We start from the raw sequence: 26,300 nt of genomic DNA, 5'->3' as shown, positions 1-26,300 counted from the left end.
AAGATTTCTAATTGCCTTACATCTTTACCCACTTTGAATTATCCCATATGGATATGTGTAGAAGTTTTTAATAATCTCTTAAATGCCTTAGGTTGGGCGTATAGAATTTTGTTTCAAGTTCATTTTATTTTGTTGGAGGTGTGTTATATGGTGGCAAGTTAGCACCTGGAAGCAATTGTTAGGGATATCTTTCAAGGACTTTAAGAGGTTACTCTTCTGGGTTTAATAGTGGGTGAAATTTGGACAAATATATAAGAGTTGGATGGTGTATTGCCTGAACCAGTCTCGAGAACTTGGCCAATAAACAAGAACAAAGATGGCGGAGAATGCAAAACTTACCTCCACTGTTCGGATCGAAGTTCACCATCTCTGTCCAATCAAGTTTTGCGTTTTTCGATGAAGTGGCGATGACGACGGTTAACAGTTTCACGAAACACTTGAGGGAACCCGACTTGGAGTAGGACTTCTCGTCTCTCCTCTATCTCTCAATACTCACATTTGATTGTAATGTAGAGTTGTTCTGTTGAGTGAGATTAAGGACCCATCCCCTTTAGTAGCTCTTGGATAAGTACATCTCATCAAGGGAATTATCCTTGACTTAAACATCTAACCACCCTTGATTTTGATGTGGCAGTATTTTCCACCTTAGCCTTGGCCATGGCATTCTCTTTCTGTCCTTTTGTTTGTCTTCTGCATGTAGGAATATGGTCTTTTGTGGTATGAATGATCATGCAACTATAAAACTTTTCATATGTTTTGCAGTCAAAACTATGAGGTAGAGGGTGTATTCGATGATCTCTTTCTTAATTTTATTTTCTCTTGCTTCATTGAAAAGAGAGGGGGGGATCTTTATCTCCTCCAGTTCCCTGCCCGGCCCAGTTCCCCAGTTCCCCTAACATGGGGGGGGGGACTGGAATGACCACCTTACCCTTGCCCAAACACTCTGCTCGGGTAGGGTCCACCATCCCCCTATTAGAGGAACTAGAGAACTGGGCTGGGCCGGGTAGGGAATACAAAATAACTTTTTTTTCTTTTTGTAATTGAAAAACTGGACATAGAAGGTGAAAAAAGGTTCCAAATAATAGACCGCACAAATACAACAACAATAACAACAAACTCAAATCCCAACTTAATAGGGTTGGCTACATGGATCCATACAAAACAAAGTAGGTAAAGCTGAGGTCTTCACGGAAAAAGGGGAATGAAGAGATGGGAAATGAGATGGAAAATGACAAATAAATAATTGAAACCAAAAAAAAAAAAAAAAAAAAAATAAAATAAAAGGAAAAAGGCAAAACCCAGCAAATCGGAGAATTTCAACTAGATGGGATCCGCTACATAGATGATGGATCCTTGTCGTCCAATGGGCGCACAAATAACATAGATATATGCCAAATTCGGCCCAGACCATACCGATTGTGTATGGGCTTACCATGCAATCGGTAGCCCAATTACGCTCTTGTAGTTCGTTCTCCCTGTAAAATTCTCTCTTTCGTTTGAATTCATTTCGTCCCTGTAGCTTAGATCGCTTTTGCACTTGCAGAGTTGCAGCAGTTCCCTCTTCAATTGATTGAAAAGAAACAAAAACTGAAACAGAAACAAAGCCTGCGATAGCATCGGAAGGGGAAAGGCAAACATGGGTCGTAAAATCGTCGATCTTTCAGAAGAAAGCGATGTGTCGCCTTCTCTTAGTGATGCTTTGCTATTTACTACCGTTTGTATCTTAGGAGTTCCCGTCGAAGTTCAGGTCAAGGACGGTTCGATCTATTCCGGCATTTTTCACACTGCCTGCGTCGAAAAGGATTACGGTGCATTCTCCAATCTCAAGTTGCCATTTTCATTTGCATTTGAATCTATCTGTTGTTCTCTCATCTCTGAATTGGTATAGGTTTTGATCCTGATTTGTTCTTGTCATTCTTCATTGGATTGATTTCCGTAGTTTCTTAATACTCTCGAATTTGTATGTGCATGTTATGTATCCTCCTTGTTAATGTCAACCTTGTCTAGAATGATTGATCCATGTCCCTAAGCTATATGGTTGGGAGATTCATGTAATTGATCTGTATTGTTTAGGTATTGTTTTGAAAAAAGCGAGGATGGCAAAGAAGGGGAAAAATGGTGCCAACCTTGAAATAGATGCTGTCGTAGATACACTTGTTGTACTCTCAGGTGATCTCGTTCAAGTAGTTGCGAAGGTATGTTTAACAGTTTATGTGTCGTATTTAACTTTGAATAAGTAAAGTTCTTCCCAGATTCCATTTGCTGTTTCCTGGACTTTGTTTTGGGAATGTGCTAATATGTGAAGGGTTCATTATATAGGAAGTTATACTTCAGGCAGATGGAACTGTTGACAGTGTAGCTGAGGATGGCATTGGAACTGTTGCTGGATATGTTTGTCCTATTGAGTGCCTCGAAAGTGAAGAAGTATCTCCGAAATGTAACAAGGTTGATTTGAAAATGTCTGCAGTGGATTCTATTCAAATAAGTCAAATTAGGTGATCCTCTCTACTATTGTCTCTCACACATATTTGAGGTGATGTCATAGGCTTGAAACACACCCCTAGATTGCATTTTATCATGTCCTGTTATGTGTGATATTTCTTTAAGGGAAGTTAATTTCCATGGAAAAACAGCATGAGAATGAAAGGGGGAAAAGGCAAGCTAATTTTTATTGCAGGCTTTGAGAGGTTGTAAATTCAATTATGACCATACATTATTAGTAATGATTTATAGCTGAACACACGCTTTTGTTGGCTAGTTAATTTTATAATTTTCTTTACAGTTATAAGAAGAAATGAGAATTACGCAATCAGTGTTCAGCATAGCTCAAAATAAGTGGGCTGCTAAGAGAAGGCTCTTTAAATATCCATGCTTAGTGCTTAAGAAGTCTTTTCCCTAATATTTTATTTATTCTTGTCCAGGGAAAGTTTTTGAATTTGGAGTCTTGTTCCCCCCGGGGGGGGGGGGGCAGAATCCAGCTTTTTAATGAGTGCTGGATACCCTGTCATTTTCATGGATAAGATTATAGGAGGCGAGAAATTTTGTTAATACTGGTTCTGCAGAGAACAACATATATTTTGGGGTTTACATACGACATTTTTGTCATTTAAATTCTTACCTCTACATGAGATATGGTTTACAGATCTCTCACTAACAGCAAATTTTCTGGGAAAGTATTCATGTACAAACAAATAGGCCTTACAATCTTATGATTTGAATTCTATCCCACATTTTACTATTTTGTCATCCAATTTGATTTTGAACTGAAGGACCTATCGAACTTGTTTCTTTACACAGGCCACAATTCTCACATTATTGGTAGAGATTAAATATAAATTATCATTGACCCGAAAGAAGCAAGAACATAAAGCTTTCTAAATCATAGACAAATTCTTGTCTGCAATACCCAAAAAAGCTGAAGTGTTTTTTGGTTATTTGTTTAAGAACAAAAAGTTCTTGATGGGTTTCTAGAAACCTAAAGGTTTAGGATTAGAAACACAGTAATTAACCAGAACAACAGTGAAGAATAAGTGGCCAATCAAAGAAATTCAATAAATCAAGATCAGGATATCAGATGCACTTCAGAATGCAATGGATTACTCTATTCTATTAGGAGAACATGATAATAAAATTTGAAACCAATCCAACGGTCAGATTCCAAATTACAGAAGAATCCTACTTGATGTGAACTAATGTCAGTGAAAGGAACTGATCTCAGAAGAACAATAGGATTTAACCAAATTAAGCCACAACAGCAATAATAAGGAATATCATCCATTGTTGTCACGATGTCTATGCAACCAAAGGCATTGGAGGGGGCCTGGATGCAAGGTGACACCAACAAGGTGCCTAGGTGCCCATCTAGGCGACCAAGGCGTCTAGATGCCTAGGCAACACTTGACAGCTATATCACCAGATCAGAGTTTGAGATTAAATCTGAAGCAAACAGTATGGTATCTCAGAACAAGGGCAGAGTCTGAAGATTCCAGTAAGTGAAACAATAATATTTAGCCCAGGCAATAACAGGAATCAAAACTAAAACTGTGGGTGTGCTTAGAGAGACATCAGCTTGCTAAAATTAAAGGCAGGATTGATATCTGAGATGTATTCACAATGAAACAGAGAATGCAGCATCAAATATGAATGAAACTGAATATAAACCAACAACCACTAACCTGAATCCATGATGGATAGCTTAGAAGAATGGAAGAAAGATAGATGGATATGGACCAAGCATCTCACCTGGAACTAGACTGAAATCCCATCGGCCATACTTGGTTTCTCACCAGGGGTTGCACTGCATCTCTCAACACTATTCTGAATCTCACAGAACATTGGAGGCAAAAAGCCAGCTTTATTCAACTTAAAATTGTTGGGAGCTCTATGGCTCTTACATCAATATATAGAGTTGAGAGTTGAAGTCTCAAACTCTAATTAGGAAACAATTTCTAAGAAGAAAACATAAACAAAGAATGAAAAGGAAAACTCTCCAAACCTTGGGGATAAGGTGGAGTGTTCCACTTAAACAAGTAACTTTAAAACAGGAATTTAAGAGGAATGGACTTCTTCTACATGTAATCCAATCCAACTAGATAACAATGAAGGAAATTTATAACACCTAAAACAGTCTTACGATTCTGGTTTTTAGTGAACCAGCAAAACACCCAAGCTAAGCTTGGTTTGAACAAAAACTGGTTCATTGGTGAACCGCATGGCCTTGGCTGGTTCTTCCTGTGTTGGTACTTCAAAAAGTACCCATCTTGGTGCTGATCTGCATCAGTTCCACTTTGGATCCTTGAGATATTCTTAAGCCATAGGTTCTGGGACGACTCCTTGCATGTCATTGATGTATAAAGAGCAATAGAAATTAGTCAATGAGCCACTATCAGTCTTGTAGAAAATTTAATTTGCTCCCATATTCTGAATATATGGAAACACCCCTACTAAGTAACTGTTACTACGTTTTAGTTTTTTTACAAAGGACCTCACTCTCATAGGGAAGTAGAAAGTTCTGTTGTTTTCATCACTAATTGCGTTTCAGACACATTTTTATTTTAGTATTTTGCTTCATCATTTTACTCAGAAACTATTGTTATTAGGTTAACCATCTTCTTTTTTTGTTTGTTTGGGGGGGGTATTTAGTAAGTTATGATTCATTGTATGCTGCAAAAAGCAAAAAAATTTCTAGTTTGTTTGATTGGAGTTGGTATTCTTCCCTGACTTATGCATTTAGTTTAACATTTGGTTGCTTAAACCTTAAATATTTCAACTTTTGATTAATAAGTCGTTAACATACCTGAATATTGGTTTATAGCTTTAAGTTTGACAATTTGCTGTATTCTGGAACCATCTAGTGTCAGTTCATTTTATTTTGGAAAGAACCTTGGAGCCTCATTCTCACTTTCATGGATCAATCCAGGAGTTTAGATCAGAATGAGAATAAATCAGCATATGATTTCATAAACACAAATTCTGAGGATTATTTCCCTGGAAAAGCAGAAGAGGGGCTTGGGATAAGCAAAGAGACAGTACCTCTGGAAAGTATGGTGAATAGTGATAATGGAAATGAGGATGGCATGCATCAAGAAAAGGTGAACTTTTGTGTGAATTTCTGAATGGATTGCGTTTTAAGAAAGCAAACAGTGCTGCATTTTCTTATCATCTGTTAATATCTTCTTTGTGATGATGCATCTTTTTACCTACTTTTTTGCTGCTTCTTTTACATGATTGCAGATTGAAGAAGTTTCAACTGTTTCAGATTATCTGGGGTAAGTACTCTTTAGACATATACAGCACCACAAGCCATAGTTAGTTTTTTGTTTTACTTGTTCTGGACTGCTCTGCTAACTGCATCGGTGCCAAAAGTGGGCAGAGGTTGGACTATTGGATGGACTGAGTTTTACCATCCATCCGACCTTACGGGTGTATTTCCCAGAGTTACATATTGTTAAAGCTGGCATATGTGAATTAGTTGCTGTTTCTTTTTCTCTTCCTTCTTTTGTTTGTTGAACTCAGAATCCATCACTTGCTTTGCTGACAGACAGATTTGGAAAGAGAGGTCACAAGGGGAAAAGGTTCAGTATGACCAAGACTGTGAGGCCCATAAGGAAGACATTGTATGTTAAAGCAAATATATCTTGAATCATTTTATGGTCAAGTAGAATTGAAAATATGAACTCATATGGTACTCCATGTTTCTATGTGGACTTCAATCACTTCATATTCAACTGTCTCCTGCAGATTAACAAATCTCAGAGCTCAAGTTCAAGTGGTGAGTCCAGCATCCTTTTTTACTTAGGATTGTGAACTTTCTTTTTTTACTTTTAATTTGAAGTAACTTACTTTTTCCTCCTCAGTTCCTTTATACTAGAGGAAACCTTCAGGTAATCCAATCTGGCACAGACCATAATGATTGATAATGTCTTACAGTAAAATGTCATATTATACTTTTTGGGCTCATGTTACCACAAGACTACCTAGGAGGTCTCCTATGATAATAGCCTTTTGACTTATGATTTTCTCTTCTCTACTAATGCCATGTTGTTTATTTTATGGGTAGGAGGAAAAAAAGGGGCCTCTCTAAGAGCTGCATTAAATGGTGGACCCACCTCAGTACTAGATTGCCCTTTTGGTCTGACTATGTGTTAACCTAGATTTGCTTTCACTATGGGTCAGAAATTTATGTTGTTTGTTCCCATTCTGTTTGTTTATATTCTCATGCAGTGGATACTTGCCACACCCGACTAAAATCTGTTGATGGAAAGAACTTGGGGATATCATCTAATAATTTGCCAAATGGAGCATGTGGTAGCCCTGACCCTTCAGTTGTCAAACCAGACACCCAGGACGGTGAGAGGCCTGCTTCAACAGAATTTCCATCAGATATTTCTACTTCGTCCACTTCTGGTGTAGATGTTCCCTCACAATCATGTTCCACTTCTTTAGCTTCATCAACCAGCATGGTCCCCCCAAGAATCTTGGCATTTGATACAAATAGCAAGGTAAGGTAGATCATTTCCATGAATGATCAGATAAGAATTATATTCTTTAATGAATGTAGCATTGTCAAGACGAGACCAATTAAATGATTCTATAATTGGAATCTTGGCACTGTTGGATATTCTTTTTTTTTTTTTACAAACCTAAAAAAGGAGCTCACCACAGAATAAGTGTGATTAACCAGAGATTGCAAACTACAATGGCAAGCTATCACCAAATATAGATGAAGTCTGACCACTCCTTTCCTAGCCAAAAGTTGTCTGCCTTTTGATTCACTACTCTTGGCATCCAAGTGAATGAGCAATTCAGCTGGGATGCAATAGAGCTAATGAAGCTCACCAATAATAAAATCATCATGATTCTGAATTATTATTTCTCGTCCAATTACTAATGTTTTCTGAAGATGAATCTCCTCTCACAAGCACCTGACTGTAGCCTTTTGATATAGCAATCTCTAAACCTACTTTTAAGAGGCAACTCTGCTCTACTGGAATCACTTTCCATAAATGGGCCTGAGTTTAATCCAAAACTGATCAATCCCATATCCTAAAATTCCTCTTAGGGCCCTCATGCTTGATGGATGTGGGTTTCCCAGAAAATAGCCATCATAACTCAACTTGACTATTTCAACCCACGGTGCCTGCTAAGAGCGGAGTTACTTGACTTACTTCTTCCTTCACTACTCTGGAATGGCTCAAGGAATTTCCATCCTTGTGCAAAGCTTCTGGTATGCCACTATTTTATTTTGTGTGTGTGGCCAATTTGCCTCTTCAGTTGTGATCTTATCAATCACATGTAGGTCTGAAAAAGGATTTGAAATAGCCTCACATTTCTTTCATCCACAGACACCAAAAAGATGCAAATTGGACTCCCCTCTTAAAAACCTCCCCCACCAAAAGGCTCTAGATTCCAATAACGGTCATTGTTCCTTGACATCCTTAGGGAATGCACGATTCTCAAAACCCTGGGATGTGCATGTCATTTGAAAAACTCTCAAGAGATGGAGTCAAACTTTGATGTGCAAAGAGGAGGATGAATTGGTTGACCATCTCTTTTATTTGCATCGCTGGATCCCATAGCGGTTGCTGAAGACACTATCTGAAATAGAGAGTGGATGGAAGTATTTTATAGTCATTCAATACTCGTGACTTTTGATTGCAGAGGTGTCTATTACTTGGAGTTGATTAATAGTATCCATACGATCTACAAAATAATGTCACTTGTCACCTTCATTCAATTCTTCTGATGTGATTGATTATTAGTATTTTTTGGGTAAAATAAGGTCATTGAATACTTTGTGTAGGAATTTAAGCTCAATTCAGGGGCAAAAACCTTCTCTCCATCATTTGCAATACCTAGAACACCACCTGCAGTGCCAACAGTTGCAAGCATGGCTTACATCCCAAACAGCTCGTCTTTGGTGCCTGTTGCTGGTGTGCAGCCAGAAATTGGAGTCAGTTCTTTTGCACCTTGTTCATCTCTGCCGGTGAAGTTTGTCCAATACAATAATTCAGTAATTGTAAATGGGGGAAGTGGCTCTCAATATTCACAACCTGTATGTACTTAGTCTTTTTTAAAAGCTCTTTCTGTTATCATGTATTATGTTTTTATTTTGTGTGGAGGATGCATCTCGCACCATGCTTGTCTGATAAAATCTGATATGTTTCCTTTGGATCTTTGAATATCTCTGGCTGGTAGTCTCATCTATACTTCCGGGTCTTAGTTTCTGCACTTTTTGGGTTTTCACAATCAAATATTGGTCGACTGCCTGGAGGCCTTATTTCATCCTCCTGATTAATTGAAATTAAGTTCAATTTAATGAGGAAGTTATATGCTTGGAGAATCTGAGATTAAACTTGTTAAATTCTTTCTTTGGGTCATCTATTTCTTATGACTCACCCAGGAATTTTAGGTCATTTCTTGAAAGTTTACATGCAATAGTACCTAATTACTGCTGGAAAAATATATAAGTGATCATAGGGCCAATTTAGTTCTTAATATAGGATCATTCAAGTCAGATTTCTTTGTTATTGGGATAGGTGAATTATTCTTTTGTATTTAGAGGATCCTGGATACAGAAGAAAGAAACCGTTCGGGAATTACGAAATCTGGGACTATAGAAGTGCATTCAATCATCAAAAAAGAGGATTTGATTGAGTATCGAAGATTAAAAAAATTTAGGCCAAAATGCAAAATGCAAAATGCAAACAAAAGTAGGTTGATTTTTTTTTTTTTCATTCCCAAGGAGCCACAAAAGATGCTTTTTGACTGATAGCTACATAAACACATATTATGTTTTGCCCTTTTTTATTGAGAATAGTATCTCTGGCTACTGCCTTTACCCTCAAATGATTAGATTGAAACTTGGTTGATGAGTGTTAACCAAACACTTTTTTGTGAATTGCTTGAATGATCAATTAGACCAAGCAAGCCTTATATTTATAATATCAAAGATTACATCCTAAGGGTAGAATTGCCTTTGCTCTAGCTAGCCGACTCTACTAGGCAGGTAAAACATAAAAATAAAATTCCAAAAGGACCAGAATACCCCCACGATATTCTAGTGTACATTATTCAACACTCCTCCTCAAGTTGGAGCAAATATGTCAAACATGCCCACCTTGACTAAAACAGGACGAAACAACTTCCCAGACAGTCCCTTGGTGAAAATATCGACAAGCTGATCAGCGGACTTCACTAAGGGAACACAGACCAATCCTTCTTCCAACCTCTCCTTGATGAAATGCCTATCCACCTCAACATGCTTGGTACGATCATGGTTTAAAATTTTGTGATATATTGCCGAAATTTCGGTAATTTCGACACTACCGAGACGAGATGGGCTTCTGAAATGAAAAAAGTTCTATAAATTTCGATATATTTTGTTAAATTTCAAAGCAATACTTTGTGTATTGAATATTGAACTATTGACTATTATAGAGAGTATGAGTTATGACTTATGCACTTATGACTTTATGAGTTTAAACTAAAGGCTATATTTGACTTTATTTTTGTTTTATTACTTTGTTTAAATTTCTTATTATGTCTTTTAGTACTTAAACAATGTGTATTTAACTATTTATACATCAGGGTTCGACGTATAATGTCAATCAAGGGTGTAAACCCAAAACACCACTTTGAGTTCATTTTTTTGCAATATGAAGGTTTTAATGTGTTTATTTAGCTTAAATAGCGTGTACATGAAGTATTAGGCCTTAGTATGGCCAAAAACCCACTGAGATGGAGTGCCGGAATATGGCAGAAAAAAAACCATATTTCGGCGAAATTTCGGTATATTTCGGAAATCTCAACCAGCCCGAAATGGCAAGACGAGACGAGATCTTGGGTACGATCATGCTATACTGGATTATGTGCAATGCTGATGGCAGCCTTGTTGTACAATACAACATCATAGGGAGACGAATAGGAACCCCAAGGTCTTGTAGCAAACCTTTTAGCCATAGTAACTCATAAATACCTTGTGCCATAGCACGAAACTCTGCTTTAGCACTGGAATGAACAACCACATTCTGCTTCTTGCTACGCCAAGTGACAAGAGTGCGACCTACAAAACAGCAGTACCCAGAAATAGACTTACGGTCCGGAGAATCAGCCCAATCAGCATCAGTATAAGCTTCTATCCGTAGGTGGTCATGAGGAGACAGTAGAATGCCTTTTCCTGGAGTGGACTTCAAGTAGTGAAGGATACGAAGAACAACCTCCATATGGGAAGAGTAGGGATCATGCATGAACTAACTCACAATACTCACGGCTATAGCAATGTTTGGACGTGTGTGAGAGAGATAAAACAACTTCCCTACCAACCTTTGGTACCGGCCTTTATCAATAGGTTCACTCTCTTTCTCTTTAAGACGAACATTAGCATCCATAAGAGTATCTGAAGGGTGACATCCCAACAAGCCAGTTTCGGTCAAGAAGTCTAGGACATACTTTCTTTGGGAGAGAAAGATGCCCTTGGAAGAGCGAACAACTTTAATTCCAAGGAAGTACCTCAACTTTCCTAGATCTTTAATCTCAAATTCCTGCCCCAGAAAACTCTTCAAATTTCTGATTTTATCACCATGATTACCGGTTACCACAATATCATCAATGTAGACAATAAGAACAGTGATTTTTTCACCAACTCTCTTGATAAAAAGAGTGTGATCAGCATTACTCTGTTTATAGCCTACAAAAATCATAGCTTTATATTCACCCCCCAAAAAAAAAATCATAGCCTTATGAAATCTGCCAAACCATGCTCGAGGTAATTGCTTCAAGCTATATAAAGTGCACGCTTCAATCTACACAACTTTGCTTTGGGTCCTGTCACAAGAGGACTCTGGTGGTATATCCATATATACCTCCTCATTAGCTCTCCATTAAGAAAAGCATTCTTCACATCCAGTTGCTATAAGTTCCATCCAAGATTAACTGCACAAGATAATAGGACCCAAACAGTATTCAGCTTTGCAACAGGGGCAAAAGTCTCCTGATAATCAATGCCATATGTCTGAATAAACCTTTTTGCCACGAGTTGTGCCTTATATCTATCCACAAAGCCATTCACCTTCTGTTTTACTACAAACACCCCCTTACATCCTACAAACACCCCCTTACCACAAGCCCCCATGTGTCATTTTTCTTTAAGGCTTCCATTGCTTCCATCATTGCTGTTTTCCACTTTCCATCTGATAGAGCTTCCTGCCAATTTTGAGGAATACGAACAGAAGAAAGAGAAGAAACAAATGCACGAAAAAATGGAGAAGGGGAATCATAGGAAACAACATAAGATATAGGGAGTACAAGCTCTAACACCTTTGTGAACAACAATAAGTAGCTCAAGAGAAGTCTTACAAGGTGGAGATGTAGGTTCTGGATCTGGGTTTGGCAACTGGATGGGTACTGGTGCCGTAGTGGATTGAAGCTGCTTATGTCTGGTCTGGTTCTTTGTATAGACCTTCAAATTTGAATCATTAATCCTCCTTTGAAATTCACCAATGGTTTTCTGAACTGGAGTTATCTCCCCCTGAACAGATACATCTCCCCGTGAAATAGAAGGAGGATCAGGAGTCTCCCCTTGTATAGGAACATCTCCCTCTGAAATAGAAGGAGGATCAGGAGGAGCAAGAGCAGACTCATTATGCACATACTGAAGAGGGAGTTCTATGGTCAGCACATCTTCACTAAAACTCTCCCCTTGAAGAGGTGGTGAAGAATAATAGGAAAGGCTCTCATGAAAAACATGTATACTTACCATAGTACAGCGGGTAGGAGGATGATAACACTTGTACCCCTTTTGGGTGGCAGAGTAACCTAAGAGAATGCAGCGGAGACCACGGGGCTCAAGCTTACCAGGTGATCGAGTGTCCCTAGCATAGCAAACACAACTAAAAACCCTAGGGGGAACAATAAAAGAAGAAGAGCTATGCAACAGCTCAACAGGGGACTTGGACTCAAGGACCCGAGTAGGCTGCCTATTAATCAAATAGGCTGCAGTAAGGACAGCATCCCCTCAATAAAAGGAGGGAACATCACGAGCAAACATAAGTTCTCTAGCCACCTCCAAGAGATGGCGGTTTTTTCTCTTAGCCACACCATTCTGGGCTGGAGTATCAACACAACTAGTCTGATGTAGAATCCTATGGGCAGCAAGCTATTTTTGGAACTAACCTTCCATATACTCTGTCCCATTGTCACTTCTCAAAATTTGAGAGTGACATTAAACTGGGTCTGAACTATCTTATGAAAGTGCTGAAAACATGAAAAAACTTCATTTTTTGTGTGCATGAGATAAACCCAAGTGGTTCGAGAAAAAAAATCTATAAAAGAAACAAACCACCGATGACCAGAAACAGTGACTTTCCAACTAGGACCCCACACATCAGTGTGAACTAAATGAAAAAGGGAAGAACTTCTTTTATTAGAAATAGGGTAAGTTGAACATGTCTGTTTGGCCAAGACACAAGCCTCACAAAAAAATTCTTCCTTATTACAATTTTTAACCAATGCTGGAAATAAATGTGATAAAGTTCCTAAAGGGGGGTGTCCTAATCTAGAGTGACATTAGTATAATTCAGAGGAGAAAGAGGAACGCTGACATAGTTGAGAAGGTAATGCTCTTGGAGGAAGATGTTCATCATCAAGCAGGTACAATCCACCATGCACTTTACCTGATCCATACGTTTTCCCATATTCCAGTTCCTGAAAAACACAATGAGTTGGAAAAAAAGTCACTTTGCAATTCAGATCTTTAGTAAGACTACTAATAGAGAGAAGATTAGTAGTGAAATTGGGAATATGTAAGGTGAGCAGCTAATGGATTCTTTTCCTGAAACTGATGAGAGGGAGCCATCGGCCACTTTTACTTTATCCTTTCCAAAAGTAGGGGAATATTTATTAAAAATGCTAGAAGAACCTGTCATGTGATCAGTAGCACCGGAGTCTATAATCCATGGAGTGGAGACAACTGATGCACAATGACTAGCAAATAAAATACCTGAACGGGCAAAGTGGGAACTTGATGGAGTGGAATAACTGGCAGGAAGAGATGTAGTAGAGGCAGCGGAATTATAACATACGCCTGAAAGCCAGTAATTCTTCCTGGGAGAGACCATGTTCAGCAGTGGGGGCTGTAGCTACACTTTCAGTGTGATTAGCCTTGTTTTAAGTTTTACCACGACCACATTTGGCCTCAAAATCAGCAGGCTTCCCATGTAGTTTCCAGCAAGTAGCCTTAGTGTGATGTGGTTTGTTGCAATGTTCACACTTAACAGGTTCCTTGGTGGAAGAAGTAGCAGTTGGAGTTGTAGGAGAGCCGTCAATAGTAGTAGCTGGGCTGGAACCAGCCTGTAGGGCTGATCGATCTACAGTAGAAATATGGAGCGTAGTAGCCCGACGAGTCTATTCTGTATGGACCAAAGCAGAGGACTGCTCTAGTGTAGGAAAGGGAGTTTGGCTAACAACTTGGACTTGAATAGGTTCACACTCAACATTCAGACCTGCCAAGAAGTCATAAACACGGATTTTGTCAACATGTTTGGGATAGACAGTAATGTCAGCCACAGTAGAAGGCCGAAAATCCGAGTAATGATCCAATTGCTGCCATAGACTTTTGAGGGCAGCATAGTATTTAGAAACAGGTAACTCCTTCTGTGTGGTGTCATGAACCTTCTTGCGAATTTGATACACTTGAGCATCATTCCCAACCTGCCCATAGGCCTCCTTGGCAGCACTCCATATGTGATGGGCAGTGTCCAATAAAAGATAGTTGCTGGAGAGGTTAGGCTGCATAGCATAGTTGTCACGGTGTCATGGCAATCCAAGTCGGTGGAGGGGTGTCTGATCAATATATCGACACGTCGCTCGCCATGGCAATGCCATGGCGATCATGTCGACCATGGCGGTCATATCGACCATGGCAGAATTGTAATTAAATCCAAAGTTGAATGCCAAACTAGTAGATAAATCATGATTTATAAGAGCAATGGCAGAATTGTAATTAAATCAAAAGTTGAATGGCAAAGTTGAATGGCAAACTAGTAGATAAATCAAGATTTATAAGAGCAATGGCAGAATTGTAATTAATCTGAAGTTGTAAAGGAGTGGCAGAACTGTAATTTAATGGAATTAAAGAGAAAACTGAATGGGTTAAACAGAATAGCAACAGAGAATATAGAGGGTTTTATATAAATAATATAAGTTGTCCTTACTTGCAATTTTAAAGACTTAATTTCTTCAACCTTGCAATAACACGATAGAAAGAGAGGCAGAGAGGCGGTGAACTGGAGTAGTTCCAACAGAGGAAACTCCTTATAAAGATGATTCTCCCTGCAATTTCTGGAACAAAATCACAGCACCAAGGTCTGCCGATCCCAACGAGAAATAGCCCCAAAATTCTATTGGCAACCGAATGGTGAGATCTGAAATCAGATCTGGCGGATGTCTTAGTTGCAGGTTACTAAACCAAGGCTAAAATAGGAGATTTTGGGAAGCAGAGTGGGTCTAAGGTTGGGGAAGAAACAAAAAATTAAAGAAGAAGAAATCGAAGAGGGAAAGAGAGGCAGGAAGAAGAAATCGAAGAGGGAAAGAGAGATAGGACGCCATGGCGTAGGTCGATATGCACAGACCTCCAGCGCTAGGACGCCATGGCGGTGCCATGGCGACGATATGGCGACGCCATGACAACTATGCTGCATAGAGTGTAGCAGATATGACATGACCATAGCATCATTAGACATCCATCGATCTTGGAGAGGACCAGGTTCAGCTGGCATGGTGGTAGTCCCAAGAATATGGCCAGTAAGTCCACGACCAGCAATGGTCAAATACGTAGACCTGGACCACATCAAGTAGTTGGTGCCATCAAGTTTAATAGGAGCAAAGAGAGGTAAAAATTTTGTATGTGTCTGTCCATCACCTCCAGAAGTAGCAGTGCTAATATCGGAGCCTGGCATGCTTGCAAGTAATCAATAGATAGAACCAGCAGGAAGGTTGAAGCAATCAGCCAATTGAAGAACCAGAAGAAAGTCGATGTGTAGAAATCGATCCAAATAGAGAAGACCTGAATTTTTCAAAAAAAAGACTCAGAAAAATTGCTGATATGGAGGTTGAGTGGTCCTTGAATGTGTATAAAGCACCCCTGAAAAATCAGCAATAGCCGGCAGCCCTAACCCAAAAATCGATAGGAGTCAGGGTTTTCAAAAACCCTGAAAGTGGAGATCGATATTGGTTAGGGGGCTCCAAAAGATGTTGTAATGCTGTGATAGGTGCTGTCCAGAACTACCAGGATTATAGTTGTCAAGGCGTTGACAAGGCGCCGCTTAGGCGTCCATGCGGTTTTGTTGGGGCTTAGGCAATCTCCGCCTTATTGCAAGGTTCCTTGCATTGGTTATTATTGGTATCGTACCCGGTATTAGCCCTTATTTATGCCAAATATCATTTAAGTAAATGTTTTCATTTACTTATGATATTATTCTTAAATAAGCAAATACCCCCTATTTGAAACCAATAAAAATAGTTAAAAAATCAAATTCCAAAAGGTAAAAAGTCAACCCCCAGTTTAAGAACAAAAATTGGATTTTCAACGGTAGGTAGAATTTTCAACTTTCTTGTTGAGATGTGTTACCCGATATTATAAGGGTATTTTTGGTTTTTTATTTATGCTTTATTTATGTACTTTTGAACAAGGGTAGGATTGTAATTTGAGTTGTGACACTGTTCACGTGAATAGTGTCATGAACAGTGTTTCCCTTTGTAATCTCTTTTATTATTATTATTATAAATAGAGAGCTTGACTGATCTAATTGATCATTCAAGCCATTCACGAAATTCCTGTTTTGTTAACATGGCATCAGAGCCAAATACACTCTGATCTAGGTTTTCAAAACCCACCTCCCTCCCTTCGATTTTTTTCTCCTTCCCTCCGTCGAGCTTCTTCCCTTCTTCTTTCTTCCTTTCTTTTGGTTCTTCTCCCATTAGGGCAGCACTACTGAGGTGATCGTAATAATCTAGCTGCTGCCTGCTGCCCCAATATACCTCCTTTTTTATGCCTCTTTTTTGGATCGAGTGGAGCTAAAGCACTATTTGCGATTTGAAGATTCCTATTTTTTTTGGAGATCAGGCCTCTACATCTGTTTCGGCTGCATCTTCTATTGTGGGATCTTTATTTGATATTGTTCTCAGCCCCTATTCACTTCATCAGATTGGTTGAAGACCCCAGCCCCTTATCGATCTCTCTTCTCAAGGTTTTTTTCAAAACCATGACATTAATCGATCTTGGGGTTGGCCTGCTGGTTCCTGCTGCATCTGATTGGCACCCTTGCAGCTTTCATTTGACATCATTCCCAGCCTACATATTTGAGATTTTTTGCTCCAATACAGCCCTTTTCTATTGGGGTCGATTCCTGAATTTTTGGATATTTTTTTGTTTCTTGCTTCATTGAAGATTGGTTACCTCTTTGATGACTGGTTCAGATTCTTCTTCGGCCTCTTCGGCATTGATGGCCAGCCCGGACTGATTTTCTTCCCCTTGCTGCCCCAATCAAGCTTGATGGCTCTAACTACCTGAAGTGGTCTCGGTCTACCTATTTGACAGTAGCTGGCCGTGGCCTCACTGGCCATCTTCTTGGGACAACAACTAAACCAGTGGAAGAGGGTTCTCAGCTCAACAAGTGGTTATCGAATGATGCGATGGTGATGTCCTGCTTGATCCATTCTATGCAAGGGGATATCTCAGACAATTTTCTTCTACTGGACACTGCCCATACTATCTGGAATGGTGCCAAAGAGACTTATGGTTGTACGGGGAATGATGCATAGGTCTATGAGATTAGAAAGAAGGCTAATGCCACTACCCAACAGGAGCTCTCTGTCTCCAAATACTATGCTGCCCTCAAGAACATGTGGCAGCAATTGGATCATTACTCCGACTATCAGCCCTCTACTGCTACTGATCTGGCTGCCTATTGCAAACATGTTGACAAAATACGTTTTTGGCTGGACTAAATATGGAGTTTGATCCTATTCGGGTGCAAGTACTTGGGCAGTCCCCTTTTCCATCCCTAGAGCAGGCCTTTGCCTTGGTTCATAATGAGGAATCTCGTCGGGCTGCTATGCTGCATTCCTCTACTGTTGATCGCTCCGCCTTGCAAGTTGCTTCCAGTACTCCTTCTCTTACCACTACTGATGGTGGTACTACTGTCCCTAAAGGTCCTGTCAAGTGTGAACACTGCAACAGGCTCTATCATACTAAGGTTCAATGCTGGAAGCTCCATGGGAAGCCTGTTGATTTTGAGGAAAAGAAAGCCCGTGGGAAGTTTAAGCCCAAGGCTCGTATGGCTGATTCTCCTACTCTGCTGCTTGCTGCCCTTCATCGACATTGGGCTTACTCGGGATGAGCTCCTAGCTTTCCGTCGCATGCTCACGAGCCTCTTCCGCTGCCTCCGCTCACGGCATCTACACTGCTGCCCCTCCTGGTTCTAATTTTGCCTCGGTACTCCGATCGATGATACGTGTGCATCGGCTGTATCCGATCCTTGGATTATAGATTCCGGTGCCACTGACCACATGACTGGTTCCTCCCATGTATTTCATCTTTATTCTCCATCTTCTGGCAAAGACAGTGTTCGAGTAGCTAATGGTGCCCTTTCTCCTATTAATGGGAAGGGTTCCATATACTGCTCACCTACCCTTTCATTAAAATCTGTTTTGCATGTTCCGTCCTTTTCTACCAACCTTCTCTTTATTAGTAGTCTAACTAGAGATCTGAACTGCAAACTGACTTTTTTCCCTTCTCATTGTGTCATATAGGATCTGGAGATGGGGCGCACGATTGGGGGTGGTAAGATGCAGGGTGGTCTCTACTTACTTGACCTGGGTCAGCCTTCTACTTTGCATTCGGCTTCCTCTACAGCTCATCATTTACAGTCCACCTCGTCCCCTGACCTTCATCTCTGGCACTGCCGACTTGGTCATCCATCCCTTAGGACTTTGTCTCTTTTGTTTTTGAGCTTGATTAAGCATTGTAATAGGAATGAGTTTTTATGTGAGGCTTGTGTTTTGGCCAAATAGACTCGTTCCAGTTATTCTTCATTAAATAAAAGAAGTGAGTTTCCTTTTGCTTTGGTTCATTCTGATGTGTGGGGCCCTGCCCGTTGTACTTCCCTTTCTGGTCATTGATGGTTTGTCTCGTTTATTGATTGTTATACTCGTGCCACTTGGGTGTACATGATGAGCCATAAAAGTGAGGTCTTCCGCTGTTTTCAGTTATTTCATCGTATGGTTCAGACCCAATTCAATCCCACCTTGCGCATTTTACGCAGTGATAATGGAAGAGAGTACATGGAGGGTCAGTTCCAACTTTATTTGGCTGCATATGGTATTGTCCATCAGACCAGCTGTGTTGACACACCTGCCCAAAATGGGGTTGCTGAAAGGAAAAATAGACATCTCCTTGAGGTAGCCCGGGCCATTATGTTTGCACGGCAGGTTCCTTCTCACTATTGGGGTGATGCCATTCTTACCGCTGCTTATCTCATCAACCGTGTGCCTACCCGTGTCCTTGATGGTCGTTCCCCCGTTGATCTCCTCCAGGGTTCCTCCTCCTTTGTGGTTCCCCCTAAAGTTTTTGGTTGTGTTTGCTATGTTCGCAATCATCATCCTCATGGGAAATTTGATCCACGGAGCATTCAGTGTATTTTTCTGGGCTATTCTGCGACCCAGAAAGGATACAAGTGTTACCATCCACCTTCTCGTCGTACTTTTGTCTCCATGGATATTGTCTTCCATGAGTCCTTATCATATTATTCACAGACACTTCTTCAGGGGGAGCAGGATCAGGGTTTTGAAGATGTGTCTGTTATTCTTCCGGCTTCTATTCAGGGGGAGCCCTCTGTAACTTCAGCTCCTATAGTGGCTCCTATTCTGGGGGAGCGTAGACCAGTTAGTCAAATCCCTGTTGATAAGGTATATACCCGGGAGCGCACAGGACAAGTTGAGACTACCACCACCACCTTACCACCTCCACAATCGTCTGCACTTGATCCAAATCTAGACCCTACTACATCATCTGGTAAGGATCCTTCCCTTGACTTACCTATCGCTGTTCGTGAAGGCGTTAGGTCATGCACCCAACACCCCATCTCCAATGTTGTTTCCTATTATGCTTTATCTCCTTCCTATCGTGCATTTGTTTCTTCTCTTTCCTCTGTTTCTATTCCTCAGAAATGGCAGGAGGCGATTGCAGATCCAAAGTGGAAAGCAGCCATGATGGAAGAAATGACAACCTTACTTAAAAATGAGACATGGGAGCTAGTTGTTCTTCCTTTGGGTAAGAAACCAGTTGGGTGCAAATGGGTATTTGTTGTCAAGCAGAAGCCAGATGGAACAATGGATAGATATAAAGCCAGGCTTGTGGCCAGAGGCTTCACTCAGACTTATGGGATCGACTACCAGGAGACATTTGCCCCTGTTGCGATGTTGAACACTATCCGGGTCTTACTGTCTTGTGCTATCAACTTTGGCTGGGACGTACAGCAGTTGGATGTAAAAAATGCATTTCTTCATGGGGAGTTGGAAGAGGAGGTTTATATGGATGTTCCTCCGGGTTTTTCCTCTGACAAGACCCATGGGAAAGTTTGTAGGCTCAAAAGGGCACTCTATGGGTTGAAGCAATCTCCACGGGTATGGTTTGGTAGGTTTCATAAAGCCATGGTCTCTTGTGGATACAAACAGAGTCATGCTGATCACACTCTGTTCATCAAGCGAAAGGGAGAAAAGGTCACTCTTCTCATAGTTTATGTTGATGACATAGTTGTGACTGGTAATGATACAGATGAAGTTTCTCACCTGAAGGCTTTCTTGGGACGAGAATTTGACATAAAAGATCTAGGACAGCTAAGATATTTTCTTGGGATTGAAGTTGTCCGTTCTCCAAAAGGCATCTTTCTCTCCCAGAGAAAGTATGTTCTAGATTTATTATCAGAGACTGGTTTGCTTGGTTGTCATCCTTGTGACACTCCCTTGGAAGCTACTACCCGTCTGCAAGAGAAGGATGGTGAACTTGTTGATAAGGGCAGATATCAGCGATTGGTGGGCAAGCTGATTTATCTCTCCCACACCGGACCAGGATATTGCCATTCTTTGTGAGTCTTGTGAGCCAGTTCATGCATGATCCTTATTCCACTACATGGCTGCTGTTCTTCGTATTCTCCATTACTTGAAGTCAGCTCCAGGAAAGGGGATCCTTTTGTCTCCTCTTGACCATCTTCGCATTGAGGCTTACACAAATGCTGGCTGGGGTGATAACCCTGACAGAAAATCTACCTCCGGCTATTATACTTTTGTTGGAGGAAATCTAGTCACATGACGGAGTAAAAAGCAAAATGTTGTGGCAAGATCTAGTGCTGAAGCAGAATTCCGTGCTATAGCCCAGGGCATATGTGAGTTACTGTGGCTTCAGAGTTTACTCCTTGATATCCGTGGTTCTGTTCATCTTCCATTGATGTTGTACTGTGACAACAAAGCAGCAATTAGCATTGCCCACAATCTAGTGCAGCATGACCGTACCAAACATGTGGAGATTGACAAACACTTCATCAAGGAGAAGTTAGAGAGTGGGCAGATTTGTATTCCTTTTGTGAAGTTTGGAGATCAACTGGCTGATGTCTTCACCAAAGAGTTGAGTGGGAAGTTGTTTTATCCTAGTCTAGTCAAGTTGGGCATGTGTGATATCTATGCCCCAACTTGAGGGGGAGTGTTGAGATGTGTTACCCGACATTATAAGGGTATTTTTGGTTTTTTATTTATGCTTTATTTATGTACTTTTGAACAAGGGTAGGATTGTAATTTGGGCTGTGACATTGTTCACATGAACAGTGTCTTGAATAGTATCATGAACAGTGTTTCCCTTTGTAATCTCTTTTATTATTATTATTATTATAAATAGAGAGCTCGACTAATCTAATTGATCATTCAAGCCATTCACGAAATTCCTGTTTTGTTAACATTTCTAATGCTGGGTCTTTTCTCAAATCTAAAAATTCTATAAATCTTAATATGGTAAAACATTGCTAAATACCAAAAGTGCGGTAAAATATTCATTTGTTTTGATATCTAAAAAAATATTTTCATTCAGAGTGATTTTGACAGCATTCACGCATACCAAATAAGGTTTGACCGGAACATAACTTCTTCAATATATATCAGATTTAAGCAATTTTGGATTTGTTGGAAAGCTGTTTTTGTGCTTTACCTAATACTAAAAATCTCATGTAAAAATAAAATCATCTGACTAGTCAAACTTCTTAAAGAACAAGAACATTTCTCTAAATCGAGAACAATTTAATTACTTATAGATAAGTTCATATTTTCTAAGAACAATATAAACCAAATGCGAGACTAGTATAAACCAAATGTATGTTTGATTATTTCAAACTTCCAATGGCTTGCTTCTTCAGTTTTGTTGTCTTCTAGTTCTATGTTGACTTTTGATGACTTGATGTGGCTTAATATTGATTTTTGATGATTTGATGTGACTTAATGTGGCTTAATGTTGATTTTTGATGATATAAGGTATATATTGTAGCGTACTAAATAATGTAAGAAAAGGGGGGGGGGGATAAAAATAGCACTTGGGGGCGCCTTGGTCGCCTAGTTGACGCCTAGGCGGGTGGCTTGTCACTTAAGCACTTAGACACCCCTCCAGCGCCTTGGGTCGCTTTGCCGCCTTGACAACTATGGCCAGGATGGATCTCCAACAAGGAATATCAACCTTCAAGTAGAAAGAGGCTTGATCTTCAAAAAAGTGGAAACTCCAAAAATCGCATATAGAAGGGCAGCAGTAGAAGGGCAGCAGCTATCGATCTCAATTTTCTGTTTAGAACATGAAGTAATGAGGTTGTACTGAGGGCAGCATCTAGATCACATGATCACCTCATTAGAGCTGCCCTAAGGTGGGAATGAGAACCAAGAAGAAAAGAAGAAGGAGAGATCGAGAGAGGAGGGAGGAGGAAGAAACGATGGGAGAGGGGGGAAGGGCTTTGAAAACTTTAGATCAGAGGATTTGGCTCTGATGCAATGTTAACAAAACAGTTTTTTGTGAATTGCTTGAATGGTCAATTAGACCAAGCAAGCCTTATATTTATAATATCAAAGGTTACATCCTAAGGACAGAATTGCCCCTGCTCTAGCTAGCCGACTCGGCAGTACATAAAACATAAAGTTCATGAGTTAAGTTTAGCCCTCATCAAGTTCATGTTTGGTGCTGCATCTCAAGGTTATGCTCCTTAGTTATTCGACTATCATACTATTTTTTCTGTGACCAATAAATGCATTTTAACCAACTGGAGAAAGTTTCCTTTCTTGTGGCATACAATATTGAAACCAATCGATAAATTATAAGCAATCTGCGATTTTTTTCCTTCCTTTTGGTAGACTGTGTAGGAACCTAATCATTAAATGATTTAAAAAAAACCTGAATAGGATGCTTTTGTTCAAATATTGGGCCCAATTGATAAATGTAACCTAACTTGAGGTGGTTGCGTTTCTTGTGGTAAACAATATAGGAACCCAACCAAGAAAACCATAACCGGCCTGAGAATCTTTCTTCTCGTTGAAGTCAACATTGACATCAACTTAGGAACATCTTATAGTGAAGCTACAGAGGGTCTGGGCCTGGGAAACTAGTAGGTTTGCCATAAGGCACAAATAAGTTAAATTTATTTTTTCAGCTCGTATACCATGGTTTGAGGGTGTTTATTTTGATCTTATATTCCTTGTTAATGCTATTCTTCCTTTCACTTTTTCCTAGACAAAGTGAACATTTTGCAGCATGGTTTTGGTTTTTAGACTTGGGGGTAGAACAGGACAGTTGTCTACATGTACTCTGGTGCATGTGGTGCCATTGATGGTGGGCCCATCATTTAATATATCCCAACCAGGAGCTTCCGAGCAAAACCAGCGGCATGGTTCCAAGTTTCAACCATCTAATCTTATTCTTCTCGACTGTCCAAACTATGGAAAACAATCTAGAGAAGAAAAAATTATCTATTTAAACAAAAATCTAGAAAAATAGTTTATTTCAAATGGATAGAATCATTTGATCAGGTTTTGAATGTCTCCTAGGTGGGATGCATTTCCCCTTTCCTAGCAGATGGTCCATTACTTGGTTTAGGCGTTTGATAAACCATCCTTCTGCTCCACCTTAGCATGGTTCTAGGCTACCAATGGGCTGGATCTTAAACCAGATTTGGCCTGTTTTAGCAGATCCAAACTAGGTAGAGCCTGCTTCATTAAAGATCCAGCCTGATTAAACAGATCCTTTTATTAACCACACAGAGGCAGATAAAGGTGGCTCCAAGCTGATTAAGATAGATAATTTATGCAAGTGAAGATGGACTTTGGTAGAAATTATATCAGAAGTGTTTATTGAGGTGTTTCCAATTATCCGATTAATAATTAGATTTGAAGCATGTCAGGCTTTCTGGATCTGTTAGATCAATATTTTGATTACAGATCATCCAATTAATAATGGGATCCAGATCCGCATCTTATAGAATCCGTCCCGAGCCATCAAGCTGCAGCTCTGCATGATTGTCTAATATATTTTCTCCAAAAAACTCAAACTGCTATTATCTTACTCTATAATCTATCCAATGTTCTTTTCTAGTAACTCATATCTGTAGTTCTTTTCTTTCAATAGATTGTTGGACATGTGGGAAGCAGGCCGCAGCCAATTAGATATGCTGGTCAATATCCCATCCAAGCAGGACCTGCATATGTGCATCCAAACTCTCAACCTGTAAGTGGTAGGGAGATCTTATCTGCTTTGCTAGCTGCATTGTCTCTCATGTGGTTGTTTTGTACTCGGTTTAGCAGGATCTGGTGGATTCTTACTATGAGGACTCATGATCTGTCCAGTGACTTGAGTCATTGTAACCAGTTGTTGATTTTCTTTTTCTATTCCATTTCATTTTCTCAGGTCATGGTTGGACGACTCGGACAACTTCTCTATGTGCATCCAGTTTCACATGTAAGACATGATTTATCCTTGATCTTATCCAAATAATAGAATCGCTTGATGGATTCATGATTAATGCTAAAAATGGCGCAGACAAGTTATTTGTTCCTTGAACGTATCCAAATAATAAGGTGAAGAGGACTCTTTCTTTAAAGCCTTTTGCTAGCTTATCCTTACTTGACATCTGAAGAAATTAAATAATTAGTTTTGAGGGGAATTGTAGAATGAGGAATCTTAGGTACTGTGCTTGTAGAAAGTTCTTACATTTGACAAAGTGGTGCGGGATCCTGGTGAGTACCACTGCAAAGCTAAGAGCATACGTCTATGGTTCAAGAGTGATTTGAGGTTGCATGATGAGAATCCTCTCATTCACAGTCTTTAAACCCATCCAACTTTAAATTGATGCTGTCCTTTACATATGGTTGCCAAAAGTTTGGTACAACATATATGCACTGATTCTTACTCCAGTCCTACCTACTTTGCACTGGGAGGTCTTCTATATGGGATCTTCTGAATTGAAGATAGCATCCTCTAGGGGTTTAATCAGTCCTACACATATGATACCCAGGACCGAAACTGACCAATTGTGTAATCGGTGCTCAAAGCCAAGACCGAGACCGGTTATAATGCAGATCTGGTAGATGGATCTGCTGTGTTGGTTGTTTAGATCAATGGACGAGAAGAACTTGATCCGCTAGCGAAGAAGAAGAGAGAAGGGAGAGGCAACAACCTCATTTTCAAATCAACTCATTCTGTTTTTCCATTAATCAAATCGTGGGGGCTGTAATACAGTAATAGCCTTACATTGGTTTAAATAAAGAAATTAAATAAAACAGAGATGGATTACATCCATACACAGGCTAAAATGAAGGATCCTATTCAGACCAAACTACCTAAACAAAAGGAAACTCTCTAAAAAAGAAACCAAATAAGGAAAGAAATTTCCTTGCACGGGCTGAGATGGAGTGTTCTAAACTGAAGGAAATTAACATAAAATAGGAAGCTAGGTCTTATCAAGTTTCCCAACCTGTCCAAACAACTAAGCAATATACAAAATAAAGAAAATGAAGTCCTATAACTAGCCCACAACTTGTCTACTGATTAGGTTCCTGAAATTCATGAACTCTACAATCGCAAGCTGTAAACCTTCTTCAAATTGAGCCCCACTGTTGCTGAAGATTAGATTCCTGAAAATTAGGAAGTTCTGGATTCACAAGCTATAAAGAAACACCCAAACTGGTTCCCAAGGTTACAGGTTTCGGAACCAGGCTCAAAACCAAAATTTCAGTTGAAACTTGTACATTTTTGTTTGCAAATTCCGATGGTTGGTTTCAAAAGCCAAATGGCCAAATTAGGTCCCGAAACTTCTAGGACGCCCTATTTAGGCCCTTTAAACATGAAACCCTTAGATTTTAAAAAATACACCCAAAATGGTAGTTTGACTTTGGACCCTAGGTTGGTAGTGAACGTTGTATACATTCTCTAATATGGCCTATTCCACACAATTTTTAGTACTAGAACATATATAATTCAAGTAAAACAATATATTTATTGGGAGTGAATAGACACCAAATTGCAAAAAGTCAAATATCAACAATACAAGAAACATGTCACCCTTATGCCCATCCTAGAGTCCTAAACTCCTAGTACCAAAACGAGTTCCGGCCCGGATCAAAACCACTAAAATTTTGCTGCTGCTGTCGAATCAAGTTATCCTCTGACTGTATCACAAAAATTGGCCATGTCATAGTATGGCGAAAGAAAGTAAAAGCGCTCGAAGTCC

The 26,300-nt window shown here is 39.8% G+C and overlaps 1 protein-coding gene across 1 annotated transcript; it reads left to right on the top strand.

Moving 5' to 3' along the window:
• The first annotated feature begins 1,636 nt into the window (after nt 1-1,636).
• On the top strand, nt 1,637-24,565 carry LOC122643583 (polyadenylate-binding protein-interacting protein 3-like). Its single transcript, XM_043837197.1, has 11 exons — nt 1,637-1,808; nt 2,074-2,195; nt 2,320-2,495; nt 5,420-5,591; nt 5,734-5,768; nt 6,041-6,116; nt 6,241-6,271; nt 6,724-7,001; nt 8,303-8,554; nt 24,200-24,298; nt 24,479-24,565. Exons 1-11 carry the CDS (start codon nt 1,637-1,639, stop codon nt 24,563-24,565), a joined length of 1,500 nt encoding a protein of 499 aa, XP_043693132.1.
• Nucleotides 24,566-26,300: the final 1,735 nt, after the last annotated feature.

This window comes from Telopea speciosissima, chromosome 10 (assembly GCF_018873765.1).
Source record: "Telopea speciosissima isolate NSW1024214 ecotype Mountain lineage chromosome 10, Tspe_v1, whole genome shotgun sequence".
In the NCBI taxonomy this organism is placed as follows: domain Eukaryota; kingdom Viridiplantae; phylum Streptophyta; class Magnoliopsida; order Proteales; family Proteaceae; genus Telopea; species Telopea speciosissima.
Note: the sequence above shows the minus strand (reverse complement) of the source record. Positions and strands in the feature narration are given on the sequence as shown.

Bases quoted from the DNA above. Each gene is read 5' to 3' on its own strand.
- LOC122643583 (XM_043837197.1), top strand. From the start codon at position 1,637: ATGGGTCGTAAAATCGTCGATCTTTCAGAAGAAAGCGATGTGTCGCCT. The intron at 7,002-8,302 runs GTAAGGTAGATC...TACTTTGTGTAG, and splicing joins CATTTGATACAAATAGCAAG to GAATTTAAGCTCAATTCAGG. The intron at 8,555-24,199 runs GTATGTACTTAG...TTCTTTCAATAG, and splicing joins GCTCTCAATATTCACAACCT to ATTGTTGGACATGTGGGAAG.